General features: G+C 50.2%; 1 protein-coding gene across 1 annotated transcript in view; it reads left to right on the plus strand.

The window, feature by feature from the left end:
• abca7 (ATP-binding cassette, sub-family A (ABC1), member 7) overlaps positions 1–17,659 on the plus strand; it is a 24,123-nt gene extending 6,464 nt beyond the window's left edge. The window contains exons 10-34 of the mRNA XM_079739775.1: positions 685–887; positions 2,077–2,215; positions 3,368–3,513; positions 3,820–3,944; positions 4,868–4,969; positions 5,636–5,828; positions 5,990–6,084; positions 6,391–6,423; positions 6,881–6,986; positions 7,118–7,192; positions 7,732–7,901; positions 8,212–8,389; positions 8,659–8,774; positions 8,968–9,112; positions 9,537–9,660; positions 10,761–10,890; positions 11,243–11,369; positions 11,711–11,773; positions 12,131–12,237; positions 12,627–12,768; positions 13,200–13,334; positions 13,879–13,982; positions 14,211–14,303; positions 14,852–15,101; positions 15,587–17,659. Coding sequence (XP_079595901.1) covers positions 685–887; positions 2,077–2,215; positions 3,368–3,513; positions 3,820–3,944; positions 4,868–4,969; positions 5,636–5,828; positions 5,990–6,084; positions 6,391–6,423; positions 6,881–6,986; positions 7,118–7,192; positions 7,732–7,901; positions 8,212–8,389; positions 8,659–8,774; positions 8,968–9,112; positions 9,537–9,660; positions 10,761–10,890; positions 11,243–11,369; positions 11,711–11,773; positions 12,131–12,237; positions 12,627–12,768; positions 13,200–13,334; positions 13,879–13,982; positions 14,211–14,303; positions 14,852–15,101; positions 15,587–16,174 — 3,689 coding nt within the window. The 3' untranslated portion in view covers positions 16,175–17,659. The remainder of the gene's footprint in view (positions 1–684; positions 888–2,076; positions 2,216–3,367; positions 3,514–3,819; positions 3,945–4,867; positions 4,970–5,635; positions 5,829–5,989; positions 6,085–6,390; positions 6,424–6,880; positions 6,987–7,117; positions 7,193–7,731; positions 7,902–8,211; positions 8,390–8,658; positions 8,775–8,967; positions 9,113–9,536; positions 9,661–10,760; positions 10,891–11,242; positions 11,370–11,710; positions 11,774–12,130; positions 12,238–12,626; positions 12,769–13,199; positions 13,335–13,878; positions 13,983–14,210; positions 14,304–14,851; positions 15,102–15,586) is intronic.
• Positions 17,660–17,921: the final 262 nt, after the last annotated feature.

Here is a 17,921-nt window from a genome sequence, read left to right on the forward strand (position 1 = left end):
GTGAATGATGGGTGTGTGGATGGGTGTGGGTGAATGGTTGTGTGTGTGTGTGTGTGTGTGTGTGTGTGAACGGGTGAATGAATATGTGTATGAATGGGTGAACGTGAGGCAATAATTGCGAAAGTGCTCTCAGTGGCCCTGGGCTAGAAAATTCATCTAAACATATAAATAGAAATATGTAAATGCTTTCCAAATAACACTTCTAAGACTGTCAATGTCTCTGCGTCCTCTCTCTCTCTCATCCCCTCAACCTCTCACCCCCTCACCCTCTCACCCCCTCAACCCCTCATCTCACCCCCTCATCTCACCCCCTCATCTCACCCCCTCACCCCCTCACCCTCTCACCCCTCACCCCTCACCCTCTCACCCCCTCACCCCTTCACCCCCTCATCTCACCCCCTCACCCTCTCACCCCCTCATCTCACCCTCTCACCCCCTCACCTCCTCATCTCACCCTCTCACCCTCTCACCCCCTCACCCCTCACCCTCTCACCCTCTCACCCCCTCACCCTCTCACCCTCTCACCCCCTCACCCCTCACCCCCTCACCCCCTCACCCCTCACCCTCTCACCCCCTCACCCTCTCACCCCCTCATCTCACCCTCTCACCCCCTCACCTCCTCATCTCACCCTCTCACCCCCTCACCCCTCACCCTCTCACCCCCTCACCCCCTCACCCTCTCAGACCTGGCGGCCCTGCTGGCCCTGGCACAGCGGCATGTTCCCGGGGCCCGGCTGGCGGAGGAGTCGGGGGGGGAGGCGGTGCTGAACCTGCCCCAGACCGCCGCCCAGGACGGGGCTCTGGCCGCCTTCCTGGCCGAGCTGGAGCTCAGGCTGGGGGAGCTTGGCCTGGCCAGCTACGGGCTGTCGGACAGCACCCTGGAGGAGGTCAGAGGTCTTGAGGCTAACTGGGGGGGAAGCTAGATGGTTTGGTGGTTTGCTGTAGTGAGAAAAGGAGGAAGTGTGTGTGTGTGTGTGTCTTTTTGTGTGCGTGTGTGTGTGTGTGTCTGTGTGTGTGTTTGAGTGTGTGCGCACCGGTGCTTCCATGCGTGTGTGTGTGTTTGAGTGTGTGCACGGGTGCGTGCGTGTGTGTGTGTGTGTGTGTGTGTGTGTGTGTGTTTGAGTGTGTGCACGGGTGCGTGCATGCGTGTGTGCACGGTTGAGTGTGTGTATGTTAGTGTGTGTGTGTGTTTGTGTGTGCACGGGTACGTGCATGCGTGTGTGCATGGGTGAGTGTGTGAGTGTGTGTGTGTGTGTGTGTGTGCGTGTGTGCGTGCGCCCATGCATGTACGTGTTTGCATAAAGTCTTGCATAGTTGTGTGCACATCACACCAGAAATCCGGTTCCTTCCTTCAAGGCCTGCAGAATGACCTTGACCCCCCCAGGTCTTAAAGGGAGTCTAGTTATTTTTGGAGCGGTTGCCATGTATTAAAACAACCACAGAATTAATGGCATTACCCTGAGGCTACCTCTGACTACTCGCATAGCGTGCTGCAGAGCTCGTTTGAATGTGGGTGAGCGTGTGCATGTGTCCGTGGTAGAGGGCTTTATACAGCCTAATCGCTGGAGTACAACTTGTTGTGTTGCGTGTTGGAAAGATTCCGCAAAGTCCTTTTCATTTCTTGGTAGTGTGCAGCGCCCTCTGGAGCCTGTGAGTAGTACTGCAGCCAATGGCGCCACGCTCTGCTGTACTCTTTCAGTACTCTGTCCTCTTCATCGACCCCATGTTGATGACATACAAGTTAATGTGATATAATATATTTAAAAAAATGTACTCATCAATCCACTATGGAAATGGGTACATTAACCCAGTTTAATGAGTCGATTTCGAGTTGCTAAGCCATGACCTATGACCTATGACCAATGACCTATGACTTAAGACTTATGACCTATGAACATTCAGATAAAACCCCAAAAAATCATAAAATGGTTAATGTTTTTTTAGTGCTGTTTGATACCATTAGCTGTAATTTTATTTTCTTCATGATTCATATCATCGCATCATGTTTGCAACCTGACACGATGATGCGATCGTAAACCCGTCGTTAGTGTATTGATCTGTGTGCTCCTGTATCAGATCTTCCTGCGGGTTGCCGAGGAGACGGGGGTGGATGCTGAGCCCGAGGCCGAGGCCGTCTCTCCCCAGACAGAGCAGCTCCCGGCCGGGCAGAGGCTCCAGAGACCTCTGGGGGACACGCCCGAAGAACCAGAGACCGGTACAGCTGCTGCACCGAGACACAGAGACACAGGACACACTCACTCACTCACTCACTCACTCACTCACTCACTCACTCACTCACTCACTCACTCACTCACTCACTCACTCACTCACTCACTCACTCACTCACTCACTCACTCACTCACTCACTCACTCACACTCACATACATGCATACATACAGGAATACACATACATACATACATACATACATACACATATATATATATATATATATATATATATATATATATATATATATATATATATACATACATACATACATACATACATACATACATACATACATACATACATACATACATACATACATACACACACACAAATTCTAACAGTGCCCAATCTTGCCTAATAATACCATGTCACACATTAACATGCTCACATACATATATTTCTGGTTCAAGTACACTAACATTTAGTTATTAACATTTACACCCGTACTCTTTTATTCAAAATGAGGCTGAGAACAATAAAATCGTACTTTTCTTATTGGAGCAACTACAAAATGTAAGTGCTGTATGACCACACCCACCCTCCACTGAGGGTGCAGGTGGGGTTCATCCTGTGTCTGACTGTGTTTCCTTGCTCCTTGCTGCTACAAGGAAGGAAAAGGCTTCGTAAGCAAGGTAGCTTTATGGCGTCACCTCCTGCTACCACAACCGGAGTCTCCCTGCCCCTACCTCTAGCCCTTTCTCTCCCTCCCTCTCTCCCCCGTCCCTCACCCGTCCCTCCCCCTCTGTTCCTTCCTAGAGATTAGTTTACCAAAGCCTCCCTCTTGAAGTGCTACCAAACACTGTAATTCTAAACACAGGAAAAGCCCTCTACCCCCTCCTGGTGAAACTCGGTCATTGTCATTGTATTTTGCTAATTTCCTGCAGACTGCATCTTACTGTTTTTCCAATAATTATCATTAGAAATACAGTAAGAGCTAGGCACTGTATGGGATATTGTTTGAAGTCAATTAACTTAAGAATTCTAAATAACAAATTATTAAAAGAATCTTCTTCGCCAGCACTCTATCCCTAACCTGCCTCTAATGCGGCTCTTAGCTACTGCATCGTATCAGATCGTCTGACCAATGTCTCCGTCCTCCACCATGCTTCCTCCCCGGGGGGTGCCGTCCTCCTGCAGACCCCCAGGAGACGGACCCCCTGAGCGGGGACAGCCAGGGCGGCGCCCCCCTGACCGGCTGGTGGCTGACCTGGCAGCAGCTCCGCGCCCTGTTCCTCAAACGCTGGCTGTACGCCCGCCGCAGCCGCCGGGGCTTCCTGGCCCAGGTGGGGACCGGGGGGACGTCAGTCCGATGGATGAGTGAATGGATGAGTGAATGGATGGATGAATGAATGAATGAATTATTAAATTGATGAATGGCTGAATGAATGAAGAGATGAATGAAGGAATGAACAAATTAATAAATTGATGAATGAATGAATGAATGAATGAATGAATGAATGAATGAGAGGTGGAAACTATCACATATCCTGGTTTTGGGCATTTTTGCGTCTAGGAGTTTGCAAACTCTCAGATTGTGAACCGCTGCCAGGTGTGTGTACGGTCCGTAAACCCTCAGATTGCGTCTGCAGATCGTGCTGCCGGCCGTCTTCGTCCTGGTCGCCCTCCTCTTCAGCCTGGTGGTGCCGCCCTTCGGGAAGTACCCGTCCCTCAAGCTCCAGCCCTGGATGTACGGGGAGCAGTACACCTTCTTCAGGTGAGCCAGACACAGACCCCCAGAGCCCTGGGAGAGGTCCTCACCTGAGACAGCAGGGGGAGACAGACAGACAGACAGACAGACAGACAGCAGGGGGAGACAGACAGACAGACATCAGGGGGTCAGATAGATAAACAGCAGGAGGGAGTCAGAGAGACAGACAGACAGACAGATAGACAGCAGGGGGTCAGATAGATAGACAGACAGACATCAGGGGGTCAGATAGATAGACAGCAGGAGGGAGTCAGACAGACAGCACGAGGGAGACAGACAGACAGCAGGGGGGAGACAGACAGACAGACATCAGGGGGTCAGATAGATAGACAGCAGGGAGGAGACAGACAGACAGCAGGGGGGAGACAGACAGACAGACAGACAGCATGGGGTCAGATAGATAGACAGCGGGGGGAGACAGACAGCATGGGGTCAGATAGATAGACAGCAGGAGGGAGTCAGAGAGACAGCAAGATGGAGTCAGACAGAAAGCATGGAGGGAGTCAGTGAGACAGCCAGTGGGAGACAGACAGACAGCAGGATGAAGTCAGTCACTGCTCTCTTTACCTTGAATACCATAAATACCATGTTTACAACATAGAGCTCACATCTACAGGATTCACCTCTAATATTGACCTTTTAGATGCATTGAGCTGACACTTTTATTCAAAGTGATTTACAGGAGAGGCTGAGAACAGTGAAAGCATCAAATCAATATTGGGGCGAGTGCAGAAATGTAAGTGCTGAAAGACCACATTTCCGGGAATACATGAGGTAGCTAAGGGGTGCAGTTCCAGGAAGTACAAAGGAACTACCATCACCACAGGAAACATCAAACTTTAACATTGAGGTTCACCCACGTTCTTGTTAGCCTGTGCTCATCTCTCCCTCCCACCTCCTCCTCTCTGTTCTCTCTTTTTGTTTGTTAGCAACGATGCCCCCGGCGACCCGGCCATCGAGAGCCTTCTGGAAGCCCTGCTGGACCAGCCCGGCTTTGGCACAAAGTGTCTGGAGATGGAGGAGAACAGCTCGTGAGACTCCTTTTGTTGCTGCTCTTCCCATGCCTTCTGCTCTGGATTGAATTCTTACTAGGACCGTGTGTCAATATGCCTGCTGCACTCCACCTAGTTGGCTTTTATTATGGGGCGGCATCTGGCTACAGGTCGAGCGGGTTTGCTGGTAACCAGAAGGTTGCTGGTTCGATCCCCGGCTACTCCTAGCTAAAGTGTCGAGGTCTCCCTGAGCGAGACGCCTCCCCCTACCTGCTCCCAATGAGCTGGTTGTCACCTCGCATGGTTGACACCGCCGTCGGCGTGTGAATGGGTGAATGTGTTCATGAATGGGTGAATGTTAGGCAATATTATAAAGCGCTTTGAGTGGCCACTGGATAGAAAAGCACTGTATAAATGCAGTGCATTTTTCATTTACCATTTCACTGGGCTCTTCCAGACCAGGACGCAGTGTGGTGGTGTTGAAAGACGGTTTATGGTACAGTTTGCAGATAATGATATATCACCTGGTGCTCCAATGTCGCCGTGCAGGACATCTCTCACGACTGCACGTGGTGATGGCTGGTTCAAACGGTTGCACACTGATGACTCAATGCACACCAAGCATGTGTTTCCGCCTCACCCAGTCGCAGGGTCCAATCAGTCTGGCTGGGTGTGGAGCTCACTCAGCGTGTGGTTGGCTCGCAGGGTACCGGACTGCGGGGCGGATCAGAGCGGCGTGTTCAGGCGGCCCCTGGTTCCATACTCCACCTGGGAGATGTTCCACCAGGGGAACTGGAGCCGGCGGGAGCCAAGCCCGCAGTGCCAGTGCAGCACGGAAGAGGTCCGCCGCATGCTGCCAGACTGCCCCCTAGGTGCCGGAGGCCTGCCGCCACCACAGGTAATGTTTTGAAAGAAGTGGACGGCGTGCAAGCGTCTTAACGATTAACGTTAGAGACTAGGAACTGTCCTGGAATTATGTGCGTTTTGTGAGTTTGGTTTGTAAGTGAAAGTGTCTGCTGTGTCTGAGATGAATACATGCTCTTCCCTCCACCTTTTTAGATGAAGAGGTTCACAGGGGACACCCTACAGAACCTGACCAGCCACAACATCTCAGACTACCTCGTCAAGACCTACCCGCAGATCCTCAAGAAGAGGTACCTGACCAAGGCAGTGTGCTTTTGATTAATTTTCTGACATACCGCCCAGGCGATTTGTAATACGACAGAATCTGGAAAGCCATTTCAAATGTTGTTTTTCAATTAAAAAACGATATTTCTGTTAAAACTCATTTTATCTTTTTTAACGGCAATGACTACAGTTGTGTTGCTTGGCTTCCATCTTTATGTGAATGAGTCAAAGGTCAAAGGTCACCGCCCGCCACTGTGATATACTGCAGGTCAGGGGAGTGCAACACTAACCCTGTCACTCTCTGACCACTCTCTGTTTTATGTCATCGACAGTCTGAAGACCAAGAAGTGGGTGAATGAATTCAGGTGAGTTGTTTCTCTAAATCCACAAAGGAAAAATCTGCCCTCTTTGTTTTCATGCATTCACTGCCTTGATTAAAAGCACCTGCGAAATGGGTGGACAGATGTCATGTTCAGAGAACACCTAGACTTTGCATAGCCTCCCCCCCCCCCTCCCACACCCCTAACCCTATGCACTTAATGTATGTCGTAGGTCCTGGCGCTAAAAAATACTACTGAGCATTGTGTAGCATCTTATCCTAGCTATCTTTGTTGTATACGGGGAATGGGTCAACCTAGCGATTGTAAGTTCTTGGCACTTGTTTCTATGAACATCCTTACTGTACCGATAAAGATAAAGAATGTTGTTTCTCTTCCTTCTGACAAATGTACTTATTGTAAGTCGCTTTGGATAGAAGCGACCGCCAAATGGCTTCAATGTAACTGTAATGGGAGACCCGGTCCGTGGGTTGTTGTGCTGCAGGTACGGGGGTTTCTCCCTAGGTGGCCGCTCCACCCAGACCCCCACCCAGACCGACCACCTCCAGGAGTCGGCCAGCTCCATCAGGACCCGCTACCAAGTGGAACAGGTCTGAGTCCCTCGCCTCTTATCAGCCGCCAGAACGGATGCCTTCGCTCTCATACTCCACAGGTGGTCTTTTGTCGACTTAGGATGCACCGAACTTGTGTTAAAGACCTTTTGGCCCGATGTGTTTTACAGAACAGCTCCCTTGACCGTCTGCTGGACCGTCTCCCCGTTTTCCTACAAACACTCAATAGTCAGAACAACGTCAAGGTGAGTCCCTCTGTTTATTTTGTGTGTGGGCCTTCGGTTGCCTTCCTTGTTTCGGTATTTTGTATAACACATGTCATAGCATTGTTTTTGGTTTTGTACAGATTTTTGGGTTTATTTAGTGGTAATAATCTAATAATCCAGGCTGCCAGCTCCACTCATGTTGTATTCCTTAGCGGGAAAACATAGACGGTGCATAAAATACAGTTTTGGCCCATTGAAGTTAGGACTTAAAGGGCCTTGAAGTAGTCTAAAACTCACAAATATTCAATCCTTAGTCCAACTTGATATGAGGTAGCCACTGAGATGCCAACCAAAGATATTGATCATTTACTTGCTTTGTACTATAAGAATGAGAACACACTTCATCCTGTTGACTCAGAATGATCCTTCCTTCAGCATCAAACCACGCAAACCCCCTAAAGGCTGCTAGAGGAACTACATGCTGGTCTCTTTCACTTTGGAGGGACACACTAACCAGTTCTTCTCCATCCTCCCATTAAAACATCTCACCGTCTCACTGTCTCCCCTCCGGTGGCCAGGTGTGGTACAACAACAAGGGCTGGCACGCCATGGTGTCCTTTGTGAATGTGATGAACAACGGGCTGCTGAGGGCCAGCCTGCCCCCTGGGGGAGAGAGGAGGAGGGCGGGCATCACCGCCTACAACCACCCCCTCAACCTCACCAAGGAGCAGCTCTCAGAGATGGCCATGTACGCTGTTAGCTTTCATAATTCATAAGAGTACCGCTTTTAAAGAGGTGGCAAGGTTGAGCGTTTGTGCTGTTCATAGAATGCTAGCGGTTTATGCATCCGTGTGTGTGTGTGTTGTGTGTCTCTCAGTATAATAAGTCTCTGTCTCTTTCTCTCTCTCACTCACTCACTCACTCACTCACTCACTCACTCACTCACTCACTCACTCTCTATCTCTCCACTGTCTCTCTCTGTCTCTCTGTGTCTGTGGGTTGGTTGGTTGGTTTGTGTGTGTCTCTCAGTATAATAACAGTGTGTGTGTCTGCCTCAGGATGACGACCTCGGTGGACGTGCTGGTGTCCATCTGCGTGATGTACGCCCTGTCCTTCGTGCCGGCCAGCTTCGTGCTCTTCCTGATCGAGGAGCGGGTCAGCAAGGCCAAACACCTGCAGTTCGTGAGCGGGGTCAAGCCCATCCTGTACTGGCTGGCCAACTACGCCTGGGACATGGTCAGTACCCGGGGGTTACAAAGGCTAACACGGCCTGGGACATGGTCAGTAACCGGGGGTTACAAAGGTTTACACGGCCTTGGACATGCGCCCACTCATTGACTTTATACTGAGAGAGAACACACACGTGTACTAGGGGAGAAAGGCGCAGTAATATACACACATTTATACATAATCGAAACGTTTTATGAATTTAGCAGACACTCAAGAAAGGAAATTCACGCTGCTGACCCATAAACTCCCATGTTGGGTTTTTGTCTCCTCTCCAGTTGAACTACACGGTCCCGGCCACAATGGTGGTGTTGATCTTCGTGGCCTTCCAGCAGAAGGCCTACGTCTCTGACACCAACCTGCCAGCCCTCATCCTGCTTCTGCTGTTCTACGGGTAACCACCTCCGCCCTCCCTGTCTGTACACCTTCCTCCCCTCCGTCACCTCCCGCTTATCTTCATGGACCTGTTGTAGAAAGAATTGGAGATGCTCCGAAAAAATAGTTGGCTCCCTGTGATTCCCCATGAGTCGCGGTAACCACGGCGACGCTGAGCTCACCCCACGCTCTCCTCTCCTCCTCCCCCCCAGGTGGTCCATCACCCCGCTGATGTACCCGGCCTCCTTCCTCTTCTCGGTGCCCAGCACGGCCTACGTGGTGCTCACCTCCATCAACCTCTTCATCGGCATCAACGGCAGCGTGGCCACCTTCGTCCTGGAGCTGTTTGTGGACGAGGTAGGACGCCGCCGAGGGAAGGAGCTAGTCTGTTCAGTGAATGAATGAACTAAACTGTGGAGACAGACTGCAGTCGGGGACAGAGGGTCTGAGTATCGAGATTAAGGCTTTCCTTTTTCTTTTTTCTTCTTCTTCTTTTTATTTTTCTCTATTCGTCATATATTTGGCAATTGCTCAGAAGTTGTTGTACAGTGTAGAGGTTTTGTAGAGATTCTTATTTCAGGTGCAAATTAACCAAAGCTGATACTACGGTGAACAGCTTAAGAAATGGCAAATTTGTAGAAAAAGTGGGGTAGGGATTTCCTGAAACCGGTTAGTTCTAGTTGCGCAAAACTAGAACAGAAGAGAGGGAGGAGAGTTTTTGGTGGGGGTACTTCATGTGACATGTGTATTAATAACCAACATTGTTCCTCCACTTGGACAGCATCTGAACGAGGTGAACCGGATCCTGAAGAAGGTGTTCCTCATCTTCCCTCACTTCTGCCTGGGCAGAGGCCTCATCGACATGGCCAAGAACCAGGCCATGGCCGACGCCTTCCAGAGGCTCGGTACGTCTGAGCCCCCTGCCGTCTGCAGAGCTGGCAGGCCGGGCCGTAGCCAGGGTTTGAGAGATATTGAGGTCCAGGGGACTGCACTATCTTTCAGCAATTCTCCTACATTCTCTTATTAATACACAGTTGTATTTAGCTCCCAAATTAATTTATTGGTCTTAAACATTATTGAGGTGTGGTCTTCTTGACCTTGTCAGTTATTCTAAGTGCAGTGGGCAGCAAACCTACAAAAATGATGTAATTGCAAAGAGAACGAAAAACGCATACCTTGCTGAGCACATTTTGTAGCTAGCTGAATTTGCGTGTCTTTCCCAAAAAGTTACACATTTACATGGATAAGTCGGTAGGACGATAATAACTCAACTATTCGCATTCTTTTCTTTTTTGGTGTGGATCCAACACAATTGGTATCCTGTCTCACTAGTAGCATGCTGCTGTATCTCTGACAAAGCAATCGACGTTGTATCAGGTTCAGGTCACTGGTAGCAGGTCAGTGGGGGTTAGACACTTGGTGGACACTTGTCCGATAAAGGCCACACAAGCCCACCCTAGACAAGCTATATGTCCTTCCTTCCCCCAGGGATCAAGCACTTCCAGAGGCTCGGTACGTCCCGCTCTGAGCTCCAGGCTGTCAGCGGCGCTGGCAGGCGGGGCCGTAGACAGGGTTTAAAAGATATTGAGGTGCTGGGGGCGAACTCAATCTTTCAGCAGTCCTCAACCACTGATTTTTTTACACAATTGTATTTAGTATTCAGATGTATTTTGAGGTGCATAAGGTGCATAAGAGCCACCAACCAAAACTGGGATCGTTTTTTACCTCCTGTAAATTTATTTTGCAGAAAGTTACACATTTAAATAGATAAGTCACTAAGTATGTGACAATAATCACTAATCTATACACCTTGTTTTCTCTTTGGGTGTGGATCAAATACATTTGGTATCCTGTCCTATCTATTTCTTACAATTTGATCGACGATGTATCAAGTATAGGTCACGAGAACTTAGGCCGGTTGGGGGTGAGACACTTGGTAGACACTCGTCCACTAAAGGCCACACAGGACCACCCTAGACAAGCTGTATGTCCTTCCTCCCCCCAGGGACCAAGCAGAAGATGGACCCGCTGCAGTGGGACTTCGTGGGGAAGAACCTGTTCGCCATGGCCGCCGAGGGCGTGGTCTTCTTCCTCTTCACCATCCTGCTGCAGTACAAGTTCTTCATCCGCTGCAGGTAACCCCACCAGGAGTAGAAACCCAGGGTGGGAGACCTTTCCGTGTGGCGGTTGTCTGTTCTCCCCGTGTTCATGAGGGTGTCCTCCGGGTGTCCGGTTTCTTCCCACACCAGAAAAGACGTCCGTGTTGGGTTCATACTCCTGCCGGAGCCCCTGACCTCGGCACTAGGCAGCCTGGAGTTGGTTCCAATGCTCCTAGCACTGCTAGTGATGGTTAAATGCAGATTCCTCAATTTCCTTCGGGATAAAAATAAAATATTAAGATATAAGTAAAATTGCTAGTCGCTCACGTCAGTATCATCTGTCAGTATCAAGTGTTCTGTGCTCATAATCTCGTCTTCCTCCAATCAGGCCGAAGTGGGCGGAGCCTGAGATGCCTCCTATTGGTGCAGAGGATGAGGACGTGGCCAGGGAGAGAGAGAGGGTGAAGAGCGGACGAGCCCAGGGGGACATCCTCACCATGACGGACCTGAGCAAGGTACACACATGAGCCCCGTCTGGTCGTCTGTTTGATGGTAAATAAAGAGCTGTCACACAGACGACCAGGTAAACACATGCACTCCTTCTGGGTGTGCGTGTAATGAGGATCTCCCAAGCGATGCTCTTTAGATACTATGACACAAGAACACTCCTCTTTTGTCGCCAGTAAACACACTGTTCCCCAGTTTATACTTATACTGTATTAACTGTTGCAAACCCATTGATTTCTTAGAATATCAGTGTCAACTACAAGGTGTAACATTTCCAATGTTGCCCCTGTCTTGAATGTGGTCTTCACAGGTTCTGAGCTGTGGGGTGATACATGTGTGTTGTTCTCAGGTGTACAGCGTTGGCAGGCCTCCAGCGGTGAACCGGCTGTGTTTGGGGATCCCACGAGGCGAGGTGAGAGGAGGAACCGCCTGGAAGCTGAGACAACATTTTAGTTTGTCAGAGGCCTTTAAGTTGAATGTAGAGTGTGGAATATATATATAAGAATACACAAGAAGGGTTGAGATAAGACTGAGGATCTTGGGAGGGGAAGAATACAGCAAAAAAGATATTGCAGCAATAATATGCATTCGTAGAGAATATGCATTTGTCCATGGACAAACAGTTAACGTTATGGAACGCAGCATAGTTTATCGGGCTAGGCTGTTTGACTTCAGGCGAGCAAGAAGCCCTAACCCCTCCCTGCTCCTCAGTGACATGCATCTCAGTCACGTTGGATGAATAACTGAGCGCTCCCTCTCTGTCGGTCAGTGTTTCGGCCTGCTAGGGGTGAACGGGGCGGGCAAGACGTCCACGTTTCGCATGCTGACCGGAGACACGTCCATCACCCACGGAGAGGCCTTCCTCCACCAGCACAGGTACGAGGCCCCGCCCCCTCCTGGCTCTCAAGAGGCATTCTGTCATGTGATGTACTTCAAAGTAAAAGCGGGAATGACGGAGGTCTTACGATGTTTTGATTTGTGAAGAACTTGGAGGAGACCCAAAATTGGAGAACTACTGAGTTTTGTTTTTTTGCTATGGAATATAAACAATTACTTAAGAAGTAAGTAAGCAAGCGTAATCTATTAACAAAAGGACTTGAAATGACGGTTTAGACATCATGGACGATTGAAGGCTACACTTACCAACACTGCAAGAACAATCAGTCAAGATACCTGTCTTAACACACTAAGGGCACTCTACAGTAATGACTAAACACAACATGAGTCAGCAGCATCGTATGAGCGCTGTGTCCGGCCCCCCCTAGTGTCCTGACGGAGATGGAGCGGGTCCACCAGCTCATGGGCTACTGCCCCCAGTTCGACGCCATCAGCGACCTGCTGACCGGACGGGAACACCTGGAGTTCTACGCCCGGCTGCGCGGCGTACCCGAGGATGCGGTTGCCAAGGTGACGTCGAAGGAGGACACACTGAAATACAGTGACGGTTGAGACCGGTGTCGGGTCACGTCCCTGAAAAAGCCTCTGTATTGTAATGGGGAGGTTTCAAGGCCTGTGGGATGTCATAGGTTAGAGTGAAGGTATCATACCTTTTGGAGAAGTTATGAAATCTAACTTTGTGTGGTGAGGTTAAAGTAGAATGTATGATTGTGACTGGGCGTCATGGTACAAGAGAGAACACATCTCTAAATGAGTTATACTTTAATTCTACAAGTCTTTCTCTTGTATATTTGAATTTCCTGAAATCTTGAGAAGAGTGTGTCAGAACCTTTTGGCTCCTCGTTACTGTGTGAGGCGAGCCTTGGGCCAGGCCTGAGCCTGTGGTCCGGTCTGGTCTTTGAGGGGTCCTGACAGACCACCTCCCCCCCTCTGCTCCCCAGGTGGCCCAGTGGGGGGTGAGGAAGCTGGGGCTGAGCCAGTACGCGGAGAGGGAGGCGGGGGGCTACAGCGGGGGCAACAAGAGGAAGCTCTCCACCGCCATCTCCCTCATCGGCTCGCCGCCCGTCATCTTCCTGGTGAGGAGAACCCGCTCCTCCCCCTGCTCCTCCCTCTGCTCCTCCCCCTTCCCCATCTCCATCTCCTCCTTCCCCACCTCCTTCTCCTCCTCCACCTCCACCTCCTGCACCACCTCCTTCTCCTCCTCCTGCTTCATCTCCCTTCTTCTCCTCCTGCACCACCTCCTTCTCCACCTCCTCCTCCACCTCCACCTCCTGCACCACCTCCTTCTCCTCCTCCTGCTTCATCTCCCTTCTCCTCCTCCTGCTCCACCTCCACCTCCTCCTCCTGCTCCACCTCCTCCACCTCCTCCACCTCCTGCTCCACCTCCTCCAACACCTCCTCCTCCACCTCCTTCTCCTCCTCCGGCTCCACCTCCTCCTCCACCTCCTCCTCCTGCACCACCTCCTTCTATCTTATTATACACGTAAGATTAAAAAAACGAAACAAGACTAGAAATGTTACACCCTGTTGAGCATCGTCAGTCATTTAAACGTCGGCCCTCATGAGCCACACACGTGCACGGATCCGTTCCTCATGTGTCTGAGTGTGTGTTGCGGTCAGGACGAGCCCACCACCGGCATGGACCCCAAGGCCAAGCGCTTCCTGTGGAACTGCATCGTGAGCGTCACCAAGGAGGGCCGGGCTGTGGTCCTCACCTCCCACAGGTAGGGGGCGCTGTGGGGCTTTACCTATCGTCTTCCGATGTAAAGACGGAATGTGAATAGAATAATGATATTGTATTGTTACACATAATAATTATGGAATAATGGAACAGACTGAATGTCTGAATTTCTGTTAATGCTGAATCTTTGTGTGTGTGTGTGTGTGTGTGTGTGTGTGTGTGTGTGTGTGTGTGTGTGTGTGTGTGTGTGTGTGTGTGTGTGTGTGTTCAGTATGGAGGAGTGTGAGGCTCTCTGCACCAGAATGGCCATCATGGTCAATGGAAGGTTCCAGTGCCTTGGGTCCGTCCAGCACCTGAAGAACAGGTGAGCACCACCCGATGTGTTGGGGTTAGGGGTTGGTAAGTAGGTAAGGGCTAGGGGTTGAATGCTAGGGTTAGGAGTTGTAAGTATGTTAGGGGTTGAATGCTAGGGATAGGAGTTGTAAGTATGTTAGGGGTTGAATGCTAGGGTTAGGAGTTGTAAGTATGTTAGGGGTTGAATGATAGGATTAGGAGTCCTAACATTTTTTGCTGTTGAATGTTAGTGTCATCGGTCCTTAGAACACTCATAGAACCCATTGTAGACCCTTTGTCGAAAAAGCCTCCCCCAAAGCGGCCATACCACGCTGAACACGCCCGATCTCGTCTGATCTCGGAAGCTAAGCAGTGTCGGGCCTGGTTAGTACTTGGATGGGAGACCGCCTGGGAATACCAGGTGCTGTAAGGGACAGCAGATGGAAAATAGCCTTCTGGCTAACTCTGGTGCATTTACGGGAATGTTAATTAATGCACACTGTCCCTGTTAAAAATAAACCAAAAAATAAAATAAAAGAATCACGGCCCATTGTGTTCCCTCCCGTCCCCGTGCTCCAGGTTCGGGGACGGCTACACCGTGGTGCTGCGGCTGGCCGACAGCAAGCAGGCCCCGGACCAGTGCCTGGCGGACGGGTACCTCCACAGCGCCTTCCCCTCCATCGAGCTGAAGGAGCGGCACCAGAACGTGCTGCAGTACCAGCTGCCGTCCCACGCCTGCTGCCTCTCCCGCCTCTTCCAGGTGCTCTCCAGCCACTACGAGGAGCTGGGCGTGGCCGACTTCTCCGTCTCGCAGACCACCCTGGACCAGGTAGGGACAACCCCCCCCCCCCTCGGATGGGTTGATTGGTGGATTGATGGATGAATGATTGATGGATGGATGGTGGTGGTCAATTTTAAGGGTTTGTCGATACAGAGTACTGATCCACTCCATGCGCTGAACAGGTAGAATTAAGACCCACAGGAGCCGTTTGGATATAATGTGTGACTTTATTGTAATTGTCAGGGTCCATTTGGGGAAAGTAAAGGTGTCCTATTCAATACAGTTTACTTAAGTTCAGAACATGAACTTTATCCACAGCGACTTACAGATACAAGTCATTAAGAAGCAGGAAGGGGTTAAGGGCTTCTTGCTCCAGGATGCTTTCAGCTATGGATGGCTGACTCTTCAAACTCAGAACATCGGCCACTACGTTATTCCGCCCCTGTTAGAGTCTATTCTATTCTAAACTGCGTGAAGTCTATAAAACTCTGTTGTTGTTTGAGACGTCACCTTCCGCTATTCCCTTCTCGTAGGTGTTTGTGAACTTCGCCAAGGAGCAGGGCGACGACGACAGGCTCACAGACGTCTTGATCAAGCCCCCTTCGGCGCCGGCCCGGCCCCTCACCCGGCCCGACGACCCTCCGACCAAAGCCCCTCAGCCCGGCGGGGTCCCGCCCCCTGACACGGCGCCCTCCGACAGCAAATCAAAACGGAGGAAATCCAAAGCGACTCCTGACGTGGAGCCCGGCGGCAGCCGTTCCGGGAAGAACCAGAGCAACGGAGGGGGAATAGCGGACGGTTCCTGCATGGAGATGACTCCCAGGCCTCCGGTACAGCCGACCAACCCTGTCCCCTACCCTCCAGCACCAGAGTCCTGCAGTAGACTCCCGGTACAGGAGTCCAGCGGACCTCCTCTACAGGACCGGGCCCGGAAGAACCCCGCCCTGGGCCAGGACGCCAGCGACGGGTCGGGCGGCGTCGGCGGGAGCGGTGACAGCGTGGAGGAACAAGTCCGGCATCACCTGGACGTGGCCGTCAAGAGCCCCGGCCAACCCTCCCCCAAGGACCCTGCGTCGCTCTTCATCGTAGGCAGCTGCACCGCACAGGACAGCAAGGTGTGAACCGTGGACGCACGCAGGGAACAAGACCCCCGGGACCGCCAAACCCTGAGGGGCGGGGTGGGTTGGCCTACTGCCCCAGCTGCCGTTGGCGTCACGGGGAACGCTAAAAGGAATCCAAGTGGTTGTGCCAGCTTCTCGCTGGTAGGAAACCTTGGAGGTGCTGTACCTCAGCGGCCACCATTTGAACCATGTCGTACGGTGCCTGGTTCTTCCCCTTTCACCCTGACCTATGGATACCAGACTCCCCCAAACGTACTGTCAAGGCCCCAGTGTTTGACCTTGTGTGTTTATCCTTTTCTCTGTTTAGTATGTCGCCAGTGTGTACCAGAATGTTACTTTGGTAAGTGGATTAGTTCAGGGCCAGAGGGATTCCTGGCCGTGGTGTTGTGAGAGACCTGGGTTTGATTCCCTGTGGTGACGTGTAGCCTTACTGTCCATGCTACATGGATGGTTATGGTTTTATCTAAGAATGTAAAAAAAACGTGCAATGTGGTGAAAAACCAAGGGTGGGTCAGTATATTTATGAAAGTTACATTTAAAGAAGCAAATGCTGCATGTGATTTAAACCAATGCAAATCATACTATATTTATATACATAAAGGAAACAGTGGTGTTGGAGTACAAGACTAAACCAAGGAATTACTTGGGGGTTCCGGCTAACGTGATTCAAATCAATCGACAATCAAACTTTTTTATTTTGGTTCCTACTCAGGCCGTGGACACTGGACGTACCGTTAGCCAACATCGTTCATTCCAAACCGTTAGCAGAATAGGGAAACATTAACTGCCAGATTCAGTTAACTTTCCTCGTTGTTGCATTAGTACTGCTGGATTATTTTACTGTGTTTGTGCAGCAATGAATATCCATCATGTTGAATCAAACAGTCCGGGAAAAGTTCTCGGATTGATGTGAAAACTATATTTTATTAAAGGGTGTTTATATCATTCCAGGGTTCAACCACTGGAGCTGCCTTTGTTAGGTCAAGAATGAGTTTGTTGGTTTTTACTATGCGTTTGCATCTGTGGTCTCAATTATTAGCTATTCAGATTACCTTTGGATACCTATTGTTATTTGTTAGCCTGTTGGTTTGTGTACCATTGTTTGTGTTTTTATTTTTTACCAAAAAATCTTAATTGAGTATGAAGCTGATTTATTAGCGTAGTATGTAATATTATCGTAGTAGAGCGAGTAGGAAACAATCATCCAACATCATCGTCTTCAGATCCATGCCGTAGTCCGTAAATCTCCAGTGAGCTTAACATCATCTACACATTGTGGGTAGTGTTTTGAAGAAAGAATATCCAAACAACGTTCATTTCTACCATCAAACATTTAATCAAACATCCACTGAATCACATGATTCAAATAATGCTCAATACTTGAATGTAGATACCATCATTTACCTTTGCACATCGCGAGAGACAAGGACGGTGAATATAGGACAATATATATAAAAAATATATATATACATATATTTATTTGGGATACTCCACTGTAAACATTAAAAAATATATTGCTTTAAAAGCGCTGTTTCTTCTTGCGTCTGCCCCGTGGGGGTTCTCCGCAGGGGGTGGGGGTTGCGAGAGGGGAGGAGGGGGTTCCCTGTGGACATGGTCAGCAGGACAGGGGGTCGGTTCCCCGGGCAGATGGGGGGCAGGAGCCGGGGCCGGAGTCTCGCCTGGTCCCGGTCGCCCTCCGGCAGTAATACTCTTCCTTTCCTGTTAAAGGTCAGGAAGTGTTGGGAGC

Source organism: Pollachius pollachius (genome assembly GCF_949987615.1).
Source record: "Pollachius pollachius genome assembly, chromosome: 7".
In the NCBI taxonomy this organism is placed as follows: Eukaryota; Metazoa; Chordata; class Actinopteri; order Gadiformes; family Gadidae; genus Pollachius; species Pollachius pollachius.